This window comes from Palaemon carinicauda, chromosome 18, assembly GCF_036898095.1.
Source record: "Palaemon carinicauda isolate YSFRI2023 chromosome 18, ASM3689809v2, whole genome shotgun sequence".
In the NCBI taxonomy this organism is placed as follows: domain Eukaryota; kingdom Metazoa; phylum Arthropoda; class Malacostraca; order Decapoda; family Palaemonidae; genus Palaemon; species Palaemon carinicauda.
The window spans coordinates 15480229-15496660 of NC_090742.1; the positions used below are offsets into that span (position 1 = coordinate 15480229).

General features: G+C 40.5%; 1 protein-coding gene across 4 annotated transcripts in view; it reads right to left on the reverse strand.

Moving 5' to 3' along the window:
• Miro (mitochondrial Rho GTPase) overlaps positions 1–16432 on the reverse strand; it is an 88458-nt gene that overhangs the window by 1011 nt on the left and 71015 nt on the right. For 2 of the 4 annotated variants that reach the window (XM_068392008.1, XM_068392007.1), the window contains exon 14: positions 6690–6749. The exons of the other annotated variants lie outside the window; for them this stretch is intronic. In XM_068392008.1, the coding sequence (XP_068248109.1) occupies positions 6690–6749 (60 nt within the window). The remainder of the gene's footprint in view (positions 1–6689; positions 6750–16432) is intronic. 4 annotated transcript variants of the gene reach the window in all.

Here is a 16432-nt window from a genome sequence, read left to right on the forward strand (position 1 = left end):
TTAGAATATTAATCACCACTACAGGTATACTGTAATTTGAGCATCAAGAATGGGTAGGGTAATCAGCAGTTAAGTACAATTAGAATAATAGTCAAGAGGCTGGATAGCGAGATAGATGAAAGCAAACAGGAACGGAGGTACTATAATGTGGTTGTGCTTAGGGTTGAAGGAAAGCTGAAAAACCCCTTCATTAAGCATCCTTTTATTATGAAATCTTACTCTAATGACAATGGAAGTAATAAGTAGGGCAGGCAATACAGATTTGGTAGAAATAGAAGTACAAGATGCTCTTCTGGATGTTGATAAGACATTATAGAGGCCGTGCACCAATGTTCAAGGTTGGGTAATGTTTTGATAAGCAAGAGGGTAGATCTGTATAACTCTAAAGATTGAGAGATGCTGCTGTGCCGGTCCCCTTCGAGTTAGTACACCTGGTATTAGCATCTTACATACAATTAGTGGTGTACACATTTTAATACTACTATTCACTTCAGATTCTGTAACAACAAATATTCTTTGCAACTGAAAATATCTCAAATGTTGACTAAAGCAATTATAGTTTTGAGGCACCACACAATGTTCAGAGCACCCCATTTACCTCATACAAACAAACATATATTTTTATTCCATACAGTCCTTCCCCTACCATAGTCATCAGAGGAATATAAGAAGAATTTGTAGTTACAGGTAGGGAAATTTCTGGTCACACGACATCATAATTCCATAACCAGTCTGTCACCTGAAAAAAACCCAAGTCCTGTCCCTACCGTAAACTTAAAGGAAAACAAAATAATTCATAATTACTGCTCAAGATAGTCACACATCATGTAAACATAAAGATTCAAGGTTAATAACCTCCAGTCAGGACCATTTCATATTTACACACCACAAACTCCACTTTCAGAGGGACTGGATAAGAAGATTTAGCAATTCACTGTTTTGAAAGGATCAAGAATCATCAGATAGTTGGCTTTCAAAGAGAAGATCTAGGAAAGATCAAATATGAAGATTAACATTAGAGAGGCTTGTAAAAAGTCAAGCCTATCCAGGTAATAAATGATGAACTCCCAAAAATTTTACCCAGTGGACATGGTATAACAAATAAATCGAAAAACTGAGATGAAGTAAAAAATTGATAACATCCATCTAAACAATACAGTAAACCTAATATTTTAAAGTAAATTTACTAAGCTCAACCATGTGGTCTCCAAGTCCCAAACAAAAAAGGTAACTTACATACTTCAGAATATTGATGGAAGCAATAGGGTCAAGTATATTTTCATAAAAAAAATTGAAGCTTGAATGGGAATATTGAAGAAATTGGTTAAAACTGTATCCAAGGGACAAAATATTTGACTAGGTGATGGGATACACACTAAGAGCAGATCTCAAAATCAAAGTTAATAAAGTTTAGTAAAAAGAATGAATAACATTCAAAACTGATTTTCTACAGTAGGAAATGGCTGTGGTGGAAAGGCCATAAATTTCACCAATAAAAAATAAGAAGAGTCAATTTAGTCTGAAGATTACTGATAAAGAGCACAGAAAGAAAACTAAAACAGATGGAGAGCAGCTGATATTGCGCCATCAAGAAACATTTGGACAAATGGTCAGGGAGGTGGGTTTATAGTTAATTTCACTCATATGATCGAAAGTCTTGTGAGTAATGAAACATCTGGATACATAATAATGGTCCGCTATTATCTGAAGTCTTGCCTAATAAGATTGTTTTGCATTTACTAAACAATTGTAAAACAATATTATATTACCTTAGTTACTCATTTTCTCCAATCATTGAGAGAGAGAGAGAGAGAGAGAGAGAGAGAGAGAGAGAGAGAGAGAGAGAGAGAGAGAGAGAGAGAGAGAGAATTTGCAATGTATTGTATGCAGTAACACAGTAAATATAGTAAAGCAAAATTAACAAAGCATGGTATTATATCATGCTGTGATAACAAACCTGATTCTGTTGCACGCATTCACTTTGTTCAATATTTGTAAATGCTTTATATCAAAATTTACAGTAATTCAGCTATAAAAACTTAAGCCCTTTAAAATCGGGAATGCCTTCAGTGTGGCTGAAATGGCCGTTGAAATTATTAACGAGGTAGTTGAAGACAGGTGGTGATTGCAGGGTAGTAGCCCTGCCAACTCTCCTGTTGGAAATTCTTCACTTTCCATCTTCGGCTCAGGAATGAGAGGGGTGGTTGAAGAGGAAAGTTTAAGTTTAAAGGACTCTGGTTTGTATAGCTAGGAAAAATACAAATTACTTCTAAAATTTGTTACTTGTTCCAATGCGTATACAGTACAAAACATTCGTCCCTTAAAATAGGGACACAAATTTATTAGTGGGTAAGAAGTCTCCTTAGGACCAAACTGGTAGGTTCTTTTTCATCCCTAAAATACTCCATTCTCCCTGGTTCCATACGGGGGAGGGGGGAGATGACTTCAACAACCTCCTATCCGACCATCATAGGATGAATACGAGGATAATTGCAAACAATCATGCCTTTATAAAAGAGCAGAGGAAGTGAATACTCCTGCTCTATTTCATCACTAATTCCATGCCAACAAAAACTGCACAAATAGAAAAAAAAGATGAGCAAAAGCTTAACAATCTTGGATAGGAGGCAACAGTATATCTGAACATGGTGCAGCAGAAGACTATGTGAAGAGTCTTTGACAGGAGAGTGGGCTTGTGCTCCCCATCTGTCATTAACTAACTCGTTAACAATTTTAACGGTTGTTCTATCTCCGTTGAAGACATTCCTATTTTGAAGGACAAAAGGTTTGTATACTCGTAGAGTCATCCATTATAGTAGACAAATTTCTGAGTATACTAGAAATACAGTATACAGAATAGGTAAAATAAGCAAGTTATAGTGAGGCAATAAATGCGGAGTTTTAATCTACTATAAAGTATATGTGAACAGAAAAAAACAAAGAAAAATAATCTCTGTTTTGCAAAAATTAAGTAACTATGAAATAAAAACCTCAATTATATAAGTACTACAATGAAAAACAATGTGAATGATACTTACCCTTTAGGCATGCAACAGCAATGGTCAAAGAGTTTCTTTCAAGACCACTACATTTAATGTTTGCTTACGTGATGCAATGCTGTGTATACATACACTAATGCTGTGTTTGTGCTGATAGCTACAAATTCACTTACAACTCTATAGCACTGCCCAGACTTACAGTAATTCTAGCATAATTCTATTTAACTTCTATTCAACTAGTAAAACATACTTTGTATATGAAACATTCTATGAATAAACTTGTACTACAAATCAAAACTTTTTTCCTAAACTTGATTACCATGCAACAGACATCTTGAGATAAGGCCGCAGGGTATGAACTGTCATATGGAAGGGAGAGTAGTAAACTGGGGACTATCCAGCTGGGAAAAGGCAGCAGGTTGAGGACTGTTACACAGATGGGAGTTGGAGAATTTGGGGCTGCCATGTCATGAGGAGGTTGAGGATCAATTACATACTGTATGTCAATATGAGGATGACCTACCGCTCTGCACTTTTGAAGAGGCAATTGGTTCAAAGAGATCTATCAATGGAGCAGAAGTAAGGGGCTGAGTGTAATGGGCCGCAGCATTCAAGGTTATGACTCAAAGTTGCTGAAGGAGACATACTATGAATAAATCATATTGCAAGTTGAGAAACAATGAGTAACTGCACAACAATCTACATTTTTCAATGTTGTTGATGACTGCTCCCCTCAGCTTGTGCAATTTCCCTAAAGGATTTGAACCTTAACACGAGAGATCCAGTTGCAATTCAGCTTGGAAACTGCAAGCAGTAATAAAGCTTATTTGAAAAGTTCTGCAATAAATGCAGTCTTTTCCCTTTCATCCATATCCTTGGGTCAGAAATGGGACTAATCTCATTACACATTAGGTGGGCCTAATTTATCCTTTATTTCGGCAACTAGAAGCATAATATACAACAATAAAATAAAATAGTCTGCGTGATTTATGATATATTCACCACCAGAACCTGTTAGAGAACTCTCGACATTTTACTAGAAGTTCTAATGGAGGGAGATTGTCCCTCCAAGCAGTAACTCCCTCCCCCTCTTCCCGTTCTCTCGTCCCCCTCTTGCCAGCTACAACCCTCAAAGGTAATGCGAATCAATTGGTCAATACTGTACAAGGTGTTTCTATTTTTTATTGCAATTATTAATTTGTTTTCAATTCTCATGTTAGGAGTTATAATCTTAATACAAAAACTTTAAAATCAGTGTATATGTGTATTTAAGGACGTGTGGAACACATCGAGTGCATTTCTTTTATTTGCTGTGGGAAAAATTATTTTAGGATATGAGCATTTTAGATTGCAAGTTTGGCCCAGAGCAAATCAAAATCGTAAACTGAAGTACAACTGTAATGGGTACCTGAGGCTTTATGTTTTCAGAGCACTTGAGGATAATATAGCTTCTAACAAGCCCTTTTTCCATGACTTACTTACTTCATGCCAAGAACCTCTTGGTACTATTGTTATCTTTTTTTTAAATAACTATAAGCTGTCTCTTCCAACTAGCTTTTCTCTGTCATATATAAAAACAGTAATATCTTGAAAGCTTTAATTACTCCAAAGTTTAATGGCTGATTGGTTTATCTGCTCCAAGGAAAATATGCATAATCCATCATTTTTGCAATCAAGCTTTGGGAAAGGATGAAAAGAGGCACTGTCAAAAAGAATAGAGACTATGTATTGTAACGTGTGCATTGTATAGCAAATATCTCCTTGCTTAATCTTGCTTGCTTCTCTGAATTTAGAATTTATTATTGGTAAATGTCAAGTACAACAATTTTTAAGTAATATGAATAATCCTGCTGCTTGAATACTTTTAGACCCTATATTTTCAAAACAAATCATCATTCCCTATATCCACAGACACTGTTATCTTTGTATGAGTACTTTACGTGTCAAATGTGACTCTGATGATATCAACTGGTTGTTTTAAACAAATTCATACCCTACATTTTAATATTCTCACACAGATATGAGCATCCCTTGTTGAATAGTACATCATATATTCTTCCTTTTATGGTAATACAATTACTCTCTTATTCTAAAAACAAATAAGTAGAAAACAGTTTAATTATGATTATTACAACAACACAAAATAATGTTTGTCTTTTATGAAAATCCAATACTTTCTTAATATCCTAACAATTTTTAGTAGTAGAAGGCTTTTCGTGTAGCATTTGATATTGAGCCCTATAGTATGAAACTGAAGATTGGAGGGCATTTCAGCATCTAAAAGCAAGTAGGGGATGGCTCCTGAGAACAAATCCTAAGATGGGACTGAAAACTCTCTCATTAGTTGGGCTTTTGCCATTATCAGACCCCTTTATATGTAAATTAATGGAGGACACTTCTGAATTCAGGCTTCACTATTCCCTAGGACAGCACTAATGTCACTTGAAAATGAAAAAAAATAGGATGATGATGCTTAAAAAATAGATTATCAAATGAGTCCAATTATTCCACTCATGTTAGCAGGTGGGCCTCTAGGAATTCCTCCTCAAAAAATAACTTGCCCCTTGAATCCACAAATATTTTGAGTCCACAGCTTATTGGATTGCCGGTACTTAATCACAGCTACAACCATTAGCTACATACAAAATTAATGAAAATGTTTGGAGATTCAATTCAGAATCCTGAAATAAGTGAAAGAATCTTAAATTCCTGGAGGCAAACAGACTTTGAGGCTGCTGATCTGTCTTATACCAAGGGCTATTACATCACCTCAGACTGGAAGCATACATGGTAATTTGAATGCATATCTTCCTAATGAAGAAAGTAAGTGAAGATTAAGAGGCAACACCTCTCACACTATGTCCTTTTGACGAACATGAATTGGTAAAGTCTTGATTTGTTGTTCTTTCATAGCAAAGCAATCAGATCTAGGACAGCAATGGTTATATATATACATGATTTTTTCTAGGAATGATTAATGATGGAGAATGTGCCAATTAAAAAATTGGATTCTAATAACTTCTATACTTGTTTTATCACCCATGTTGGTATTTTTGAAAATAAATGTACTGTATCTTTAATATTTTCAATCAATAATTCTAGACTTTATAATATGAAATTTTTTCCCTAGATAATGTATCTTTCGGATCTTACCAACTATAAATACTGCAAATATCCAATGACTGCTGTACAGTAAATTGCAGTGGAAAATCAAAATACGCAAAAGGCCTACTTTATAGTTAAGTGTATCAACTACGTGTATACACATATAGGCAACAAAGGGAAGAATTTTAGTATCTGAAAGCAAATTCATGGCAAAAAAATAAAAAATATGGATTTGAGTGCAAACAAAACAAGGCAATCAGTATACAAAACTATTTACACTTCAGAAGAAAACTGCATTGTAAGACGATCCAGGCTAATGCTTAGTGCCAACCAAATTACACTAAATGAACTTGTAACACCAGTGAGATGACACTACTAGTACTGTAATGTTATCAACCTCAAAGGTGAATTATCATGATACTGTAGAAGTGAAACAGTACAACATGATCTTTAAGTTTTTCACATTTGGTGACAAATTGTCCTTTTCCAAGTGTAACATTTGGAATTAAATGAGGCACATTCAAAACTGCATTAGTAAGCAAATCAAAATCATATTAATCAGGGCAGCAATACATGCTCTCCCACCTGGTTATATATGAAGCATCCGGTCTCATAAGTAGCATGTGCACTAAACGACGAAGATTGCTGAAATCATTGTAAAAACTATTATGTCAATGGAATACAGTCAGAGAAGGATAAGTAATCAAAATCGATGAGAAAATAGAGAAACAGAACACAATGCATTAATAAAACTCATCTAATCGACAGAAATCATTTACAAGAGGAATTTGACAAAAGGGTCAATATGTACCACACCTTTTTTCTGACAAATATAATTTTTGAAATGAAAAGAAAAAAAGTTCAGGCTAACAGAGTAAACTATTCAATAGCAGTTTATCTGAAGTTAATTTTCTAATATTTTTTACAGGCTTTACAACAAAACTATAATTCAAATATAGAAACAAATATAAAAATTATTTACTCCCACTAAGATTCAAACCAATGTTGGGAAGAGAATTAGTTACAACAATTCTATCCATTGCCTTAACCAATAGGATTAATTCATTTCAGAACTTAAGTAAATATATAAATTTGGTTATGATAGGTATTTATATATTTTATTGATACAGTACCTCCTTACTTTAGTGCAGTAATAGTACGCTCTTTCTTTTAGCTCAGATACTTTACATGAAATGCACTGCCAGCTTTCAACAGAAATACCAGAATAAACTAGTTACAAAAGGAAATTTTATACAGTATGTAATTTGCTTTTTACTTTGCTATATAAACCAGAGTCATATAAAACAGGAAATCTCTTCAGTAGAGCTGGAATGACCCTTGAAATTGTTATTGAGGTAATTAACAACAGGTGGTGAAGGTAGGCTTAGGAAAAATATTACAAATTACTTTTCATTTGTTATTTGTTCCTACACATATACGAATCTTTCATCCACAAACATTGACACACGCTAACTGGTGGGTACCAAGTCCTCCTAAAAAACAAACTGGTTAGTTCTTTTTCTTCCCTGGAAAATGCCAGTCTCCCTTGTCCAGAATGGAAGTGAGGGAGAAAATTCAAGCAACCTCCTATCAGCACATCATAGGAAGGAGTAGGCTGATAAACCCTGGTCAGTACTTGGTTAGTGCTTGGTACTTGGTCGATGATGGAATCTTTCTCCACCAAAGGGGAGACGCAGTCTGGAATGAATTACCTGGTGGATGAAGGTCAGTGGATAGGCATTTATTCCACCAGTCCTCCTTTCATAATGGGAGGATAGGGCAAAACTACTTAATACAGATTCAGTCTAATAAGAATGGTGCTCAGAAACGTAGCTTACCAGCATCAATACCAGATCCAGCATGTAACGGTATGAACGCTTGATCTCAAAGAAAGGGGAAGGAAAGTAGAAGCAGAGGAGCCAGTCATTCTACCTTTCCTCCAGATATAAATCAAACATTTTACCATAGACAAGATGTTTCCTGTCCCATATGGGTGTAGAATGGACTAAATGACAACTAAAACCACTACTGCAGGATCAAAAAACAGAAGTTGAAGGACTTGTAGATATGTATGCTTCCTTGAAAAGGTGGCTAAGGCTGTTTGGCACTTCAAACTCCTATATTATCTGTTGATTGCAGATTCTTCAGTCTAAGTGGGATCTACTGTATATCCCTGACACTGAGCTCTCGTTCAAAATGGTACCTCAACCCCTCACAAGTCAAAGCATATATAGTAATAAAGTAATACCTCTCCTATCACGAGTACTCTGTTCCAGGCCTCTCACAATAGCTCAAAAACCATGAGTAGATACAGATATGGTATAATTTTCTTATTATTTTTTTAAATTTCTATTTTTCATAAATTTAAGCTTTTATAAACCATTCGAAAACTTTTAATCTCATTATACACTCTTAAAAGAATTTTTAAACTAAATATGTTATCTTTATTAGTAAAATAAATTTTTGAATATACTTACCCGATAATCATGTAGCTGTCAACTCCGTTGCCCGACAGAATTCTATGGAGGGATACGCCAGCTATCACAATACTAGAAGGGGGTGTACTCACCAGCGCCACCTGTGGCCAGGTACTACAGTACTTCTTGTTGACACCTCCTCAATTTTTCCTCGGTCCACTGGTTCTCTATGGGGAGGAAGGGAGGGTCAATTAAATCATGATTATCGGGTAAGTATATTCAAAAATTTATTTTACTAATAAAAATAACATTTTTCAATATTAAACTTACCCGATAATCATGTAGCTGATTCACACCCAGGGGGGTGGGTGAAAACCAGTGTACAAGATTAAAGGATAGCTAAGTATCCCATATTTCATATAACAGTTATCTCAAATAACAATGAAATAATAAGTACCTGGTAAGGAAGTCGACTTGAACCGTTACTCTGCCTCTTTTTTAAGTTCGTCTTCCTTACTGAGCGCAGCGTTCCTCTTGGAGGCTGAATCAACTCAAAGGTGCTAAAGTATATAGGGCTGCAACCCCTACTAAAGGACCTCTACACAACCTCTAACCCAGGCGCTTCTCAAGAATGAATTGACCACCCGCCAAATCAAAAGGATGCGGAAGGCTTCTTAGCCTACCGTAACAACCATAAAAACAACAATAAAAGTATTCAAGAGAAAGGTTAAAAAAGGTTATGGGATTAAGGGAATGTAGTGGCTGAGCCCTCACCTACTACTGCACTCGCTGCTACGAATGGTCCCAGGGTGTAGCAGTTCTCGTAAAGAGACTGGACATCTTTAAGATAAAATGATGCAAACACTGACTTGCTCCTCCAATAGGTTGCATCCATTATGCTCTGCAGAGAACGGTTTTTATTAAAGGCCATCGAAGTAGCTACGGCTCTTACTTCGTGGGTCCTTACCTTCAGCAAAGCAAGGTCTTCCTCCTTTAAGTGAGAATGGGCTTCTCTAATCAGAAGCCTTATATAATACGAAACCCCATTCTTGGACATGGGCCTCGAAGGTTTCTTGATGGCACACCATAAGGCTTCTGACTGTCCTCGAATAGGTTTTGACCTATTAAGATAAAATTTGAGAGCTCTGACAGGGCAAAGAACTCTTTCTAGCTCGTTACCTACCATGTTGGAGAGGCTAGGTATTTCAAACGATCTAGGCCAAGGACGTGAAGGAAGTTCATTCTTAGCTAAGAACCCGAGCTGTAAAGAACATGTTGCAGATTCGGTCGTGAAACCAATGTTCTTGCTGAAGGCATGAACCTCACTGACTCTTTTCGCTGTTGCAAGGCAGACGAGAAAAAGAGTCTTGAGGGTAAGGTCCTTGAAGGAAGCTGACTGGAGAGGTTCGAACCTAGGTGACATAAGGAACCTTAAGACTACGTCTAGGTTCCAGCCTGGAGTGGGTAGACGACGCTCTTTAGAAGTCTCAAAAGACTTAAGGATGTCTTGAAGGTCCTTGTTGGAAGAAAGGTCCAAACCTCTGTGGCGGAGAACTGAAGCCAACATACTCCTGTACCCTTTAATCGTAGGGGCTGAAAGGGATCTCTCATTCCTAAGATGTAATAGGAAGTCAGCTATTTGGGTCACAGAGGTATTGGTAGAGGATACTGCATTGGCTCTACACCAGCTCCGGAAGACTTCCCACTTAGATTGGTAGACTCTACGAGTGGAAACCCTCCTTGCTCTGGCAATCGCACTGGCTGCCTCCTTCGAAAAGCCTCTAGCTCTAGCGAATCTTTCGACAGTCTGAAGGCAGTCAGCCGAAGAGCGTGGAGGTTTGGGTGCAACCTGTCTACGTGAGGTTGACGTAGAAGGTCCACTCTTAGAGGGAGAGTCCTGGGGACGTCGACCAGCCATTGAAGTACCTCTGTGAACCATTCTCTTGCAGGCCAAAGGGGAGCAACCAGCGTCAGCCGTGTCCCTTCGTGCGAGATGAACTTCTGAAGGACTTTGTTTATTATCTTGAACGGTGGAAATGCGTAAAGGTCGAGATGGGACCAGTTCAGCAGAAAAGCATCCACATGAACTGCTGCTGGGTCTGGAACTGGGGAACAGTACAACGGAAGTCTCTTGGTCATGGAGGTGGCAAACAGATCTATGGTAGGCTGACCCCACAAGGTCCAAAGTCTGTTGCACACGCTCTTGTGGAGGGTCCATTCCGTGGGGATGACCTGATTCCTTCTGCTTAGGCGATCTGCTGAGACGTTCATGTTGCCCTGAATAAACCTCGTGACTAAAGTGAGGTTTTGACTTCTTGACCAAATGAGGAGGTCCCTTGCGATCTCGTATAGGCTCCTCGAATGGGTCCCTCCTTGCTTGGAGATGTAAGCCAAGGCTGTGGTGTTGCCGGAGTTCACCTCCACCACCTTGATAAGCAGGAGGGACTTGAAGTTCAACAGGGCTAAGTGAACTGCTAGTAGCTCCTTGCAGTTGATGTGGAGCGTTCCCTGTTCCTCGTTCCACGTTCCCGAGCACTCCTGTCCGTTCAAGGTCGCGCCCCAGCCCGAGTCCGATGCATCCGAGAAGAGATGAAGATTGGGGGTCTGAATAGCCAACGATAGGCCCTCCTTGAGAAGGAGATTGGTCTTCCACCACAAGAGAGTGGTCTTCATCTCTTTGGTGACTGGGATAGAGACTGCTTCGAGAGTCAAACCCTTGTCCCAATGAGCTGCAAGATGGAATTGAAGAGGGCGGAGGTGGAGTCTCCCTAGCTCGACGAACAGGGCCAGCGATGAAAGGGTCCCTGTGAGACTCATCCACTGTCTCACCGAGCAACTGCTCCTCTTCAGCATGCTCATGATGCAATCTAGGGCTTGGCTTATCCTTGGGGCCGATGGAAAAGCCCGAAAATCCTGACTCCGAATCTCCATTCCCAGGTACACAATGGATTGGGAGGGAATGAGCTGAGACTTTTCTAGGTTGACTAACAGACCCAGTTCTTTGATTAAGTCCAAAGTCCAGTTGAGACTCTCCAGACAGCGAAGACTCGTGGAGGCTCTCAACAGCCAGTCGTCTAAGTAAAGGGAGGCTCTGATGTCCGATAAGTGGAGGAATTTTGCTATATTCCTCATCAGATGCGTAAACACCATAGGAGTTGTGCTTAGGCCAAAACACAGGGCTTGGAATTGGTAGACAACCTTTCCAAAAACGAATCTCAGGAAAGGTTGGGAGTCTGGATGAATAGGAACGTGAAAGTAAGCATCTTTCAGGTCCAACGAGACCATCCAGTCCTCCTGCCTGACCGCTGCTAGGACCGACTTCGTCGTCTCCATCGTGAACGTCTGCTTGGTGACATAAGCATTGAGCGCGCTGACGTCCAGCACCGGTCTCCAACCTCCTGTCTTCTTGGCCACCAGAAAAAGACGGTTGTAGAAGCCCGGGGATTGATGGTCCCGGACTATAACCACTGCCTTCTTCTGTAAAAGGAGCGACACCTCCTGGTGCAACGCTAGCCTCTTGTCCTTTTCTTTGTAGTTGGGAGAGAGGTTGATGGGAGATGTGGTCAGAGGGGGTTTGCGGCAGAATGGTATCCTGTAACCCTCCCTCAGCCAACTGACAGACTGGGCGTCTGCACCTCTCTTTTCCCAGGCTTGCCAGAAGATCTTGAGTCTGGCTCCTACTGCTGTCTGGAGATGATGAGAGTCAGTTTTTTCCTTTAGAAGCCTTGGAACCTTTCCTAGACTTGCTCCTGGAAGAGTCTGGACGGGAGCTTCCTCGGCTGGGGGCTCTACCACGAAAGGGCGGAATAAACCTCGTAGCAGGAGTATCAGCCACTGGGGTGCGATAAGTCCTGGGGACTGAGGTAGCAACCTTAGTCTTTCGAGCCGATGAGGCCACAAGATCATGGGTGTCCTTTTGTATCAGGGCCGCAGACAAGTCCTTAACAAGCTCTTCGGGAAAAAGGAACTTCGAGAGCGGAGCGAAAAGGAGTTGAGACCTTTGACAAGGTGTGATGCTGGAGGAAAGGAAGGTACAAAGCTGCTCCCTTTTCTTAAGAACCCCTGACACAAACATCGAAGCAAGCTCGCCAGATCCATCCCTAATGGCCTTATCCATGCAGGACATCAAGAGCATGGCAGAGTCCTTGTCCGCAGGGGAGGTCTTCTTGCTAAGGGCCCCCAGGCACCAGTCTAGGAAATTGAACATCTCAAATGCTCTAAAAACACCTTTCAGAAAGTGATCAAGGTCTGAGAAGGTCCAGCAAACCTTAGAGCGCCTCATTGCTGTTCTACGAGGAGAGTCTACCAGACTTGAGAAGTCAGCCTGGGCAGAGGCAGGTACTCCCAAGCCTGGTTCCTCTCCTGTGGCATACCAAACGCCCGCTTTAGAAGTGAGCTTAGTCGGAGGAAACATGAAGGAAGTCTTTCCAAGTTGTTGCTTAGACTGCAACCACTCCCCTAAAATCCTTAACGCTCTCTTAGAGGACCTTGCTAAGACGAGCTTAGTATACGTAGACTTAGCTTGCTGCATGCCCAGCGAAAACTCAGATGGCGGAGAGCGGGGGATAGCAGAGACAAAGTGGTCTGGGTATACCTCTCTGAAAAGAGCCAAGACCTTACGAAAGTCAATAGGAGGCGGAGAAGACTTGGATTCATCCACGTCTGATGAGGGATCCAGGTGTGCAGCCTCATCATCAGAAACCTCATCACCAGAGTGTAGCGAAGAGATCGGTAAGGTATGCTGAACAGCAGAATCAGCACGAGCTGGAACAAAAATACTTGTGGTTTCCTCCTCAAGTCTCTGTTGAGGGAACACCTGAGGCTCAGGCTGCAAAGGCTGATCCAAAGAAGTAGCAGAAGGTAGGCGCATGGGTGGAGGGGGCTGACTCCTGGCATGAGTGTCTGAACTCAAGAGTTGCGCTTGCTGTGTGGTTGGTGGATGCGCAGTAGCAGGTTCCTGAGGAACGAGTTGAGGTTCCTGAGGTGTGAGCTGAGAGCGATGAGGTAGAGGCTGCGCAGAACGCAGTAATTGTCTCGCGAGTTGAGGTTCCTGAGGCGCAAGGCTAAGGTGTTGAGGTGCTTGCCTTGAGGAGGGTTGAGGTCGCTGCAGCGAGAGCTGAGGAGTCTGACTCATGGATGGGAGAGGTTGTTGTACCTCAAGAGAGTGTTGCCTCACTGGTGGAACTGCAAGTGGAAGCGGAGGAAGTAAGGTATAAGCTTCCTGTTCCCATTGCTGAGGTTGCCTTAAGGAAGGCGGAGGGAGCTGCACACCACTGGAAACAGTCAACTCAGAACGTGCTAAGGTATCCTGAGGAGCCTCGACATCGTACGCCTGGCAGGCAGTACTGCGGTTAGGCGGAGCGATCGCAGGAGGAGGTGTAACCTTCTCAGCCTGACACTCACGCATCAAGACCGCAAGTTGTGACTGCATGGACTGCAGTAGAGTCAACTTGGGGTCTGCAGACACTAAGGTCTGCTGAGGTAAAGCCTTAACAGCAGAGATCTGTTGCGGCAGTACCTTACTCCTCTTAGGAGGAGTGCACTCAACTGATGACTGCGGCGAGTCAGAGCTGATCCAATGACTGCAGCCAGGTTGAGCTCTTGAGGTCTGGACTCTGCGCTTGAGAGGTCTTGAGACCTGAGTCCAACGTTTCTTTCCTGACAACTCTTCAGCAGACGAGTAAAAGACGGGCTCAATCGTCTGCAGGTGGGAGTGACGGTCTCTAGAAGACACGCCCGCAACCACCGAGGATACTTCTGTGCGCCGATCAAGGCCTGCCGAACCCTTTTGCCCTTCGACATTGCTTCTCCCCTGGGCTTGGGAGCTTGCAAGAGGTCCCGGACTGGGAGGACGACTGGCACGCACAGAAGTACCCTCACGCACCACACTGACACTGACACTAGCACTTGGCACTGCACTGACACTAGCACTCGTCACAGCACTGGCACTAATACCACCCACTGCACTCTTGACCTTAAGTTCCTTGACTTCGGCCATAAGAGACTTATGATCACTAACCACTGACTCTACTTTGTCACCTAAAGCCTGAATGGCACGCAAAACAACAGACATATCAGGTTGAGGGCAAATAGTAGGTTCGGGGGTAGCCACTACAGGGGGAGGAAAAGGTAGGGGATCATGAGGTGAGGAAAAAAGTGAAGAGCGAGAAGAACTCCTCCTAACTCTCTCTCTCTCTAACTTGGTTGAATACTTAAGAAATCGGACAAAATCAAGTTCCGAAAGTCCGGCGCATTCCTCACATCGATCTTCTAACTGACAGGGCCTTTCCCTACAGTCAGAACAAGCGGTGTGAGGATCTACCGAGGCCTTCGGAATACGCCTATTACAAGACCTACATCGTCTATGTGGAGGGGCTTGTGAAATGTCAGACATCTTGAATCAAAAGAGTTAGCCAAGTGGGGATTCCAAATCAAGCACAAAGATCGTTAACCGTTAATCAGGACTAAATAATAGCTATCTAAGCTAATATAGAAGTTTTCCAGTAAAGCGACAGCCGAAATCTGAGAGAAATACTTCACCAAAAGCCGTGAAAATACTCCAAGATCATAAGCGTATCCCAGAACGTCTTGCCGGAAGCACGACAGAGGAAAAATTGAGGAGGTGTCAACAAGAAGTACTGTAGTACCTGGCCACAGGTGGCGCTGGTGAGTACACCCCCTTCTAGTATTGTGATAGCTGGCGTATCCCTCCATAGAATTCTGTCGGGCAACGGAGTTGACAGCTACATGATTATCGGGTAAGTTTAATATTGAAAACTTACTTTTACTGTAGACACATCTTTACTGAAAAAATGAAAAAAATTAAAATTGAAATACTCATTAACATGTATACTGCTTGGTAAGGCTACGCTGTTGACCAAACTATAAGTCCATTTACTGTGGTCAAAAAGTAGCTGTAATCAAGATAAACAAGATTTTGATAAAACTAAAGTTTCATGTAACTGTATCCAATAATACTTCATGTAATACTGTATTCATAGTTCAACATCATATTACTGTACAGTATGTGATAAAAACAGTGAATATACGGCTTTTCAATTTTTAACAATCATAAGATGACCGAGACTACTGTCTACATTTTCCAAATCCGCTGATCAAGGCAAACTATCGAAGGATGTTTTTTTCTCTTGCTAAGACAGAAATATTACTTGAATTATAATTTTCATTTCACCATACAGAGGTATGCAATTTTCAGTTAAATTAATTTTATCATATTTTATTTACTGTCGATTTTAATGACATCGAAATTTAGTGGTGTTTCATACATGTTGCCAATTCACGGTAATTTTATAGATTTTTGATCTGTAATGATTGATTACAAAGCTTAGGAAATAAATGACTTTTTTTCCAACTGAGAAACATACAACTTATCTGAACTCAAAAACCAGCGATATAAAGAAGATTCCGCAGCATAGATTTAAAGGTCATCAACTTTCAAACATTTGGAGATATAAACACAAATACATCTGAAATAATGAATCTCAGATAGTGTATCCAAAGTTCGTAAATAAATCTATCTATTTACCAAGGCCCTTCCCCCAATTTTTGGGTGTATTTTGTAAAGAAACACTGTAATATAATATCATTTACTACAGAAAATTACAGAAACAAAATGACATTTGCAATCTGATTTTTATTTTATAGGAAACGGGACTATTTCTTAACTTTTGTAGCTGGAAATTGTAGGCATCGGATTCAGGTTAGGCCTATCCTAGGCCAAATGTAACAATATTTGACTTAAACAATTAGGATTAGACAGCTTCTTGGAACCTATTAAGTTTGTAAGTTGAGGACCTGTATCTATAAATCCATGATGTATTGAAGGAGCAACAGGTGAATCTTGATATAGCGAGGGATTACTGAACTGTATGCATTATATGTATCTATGGA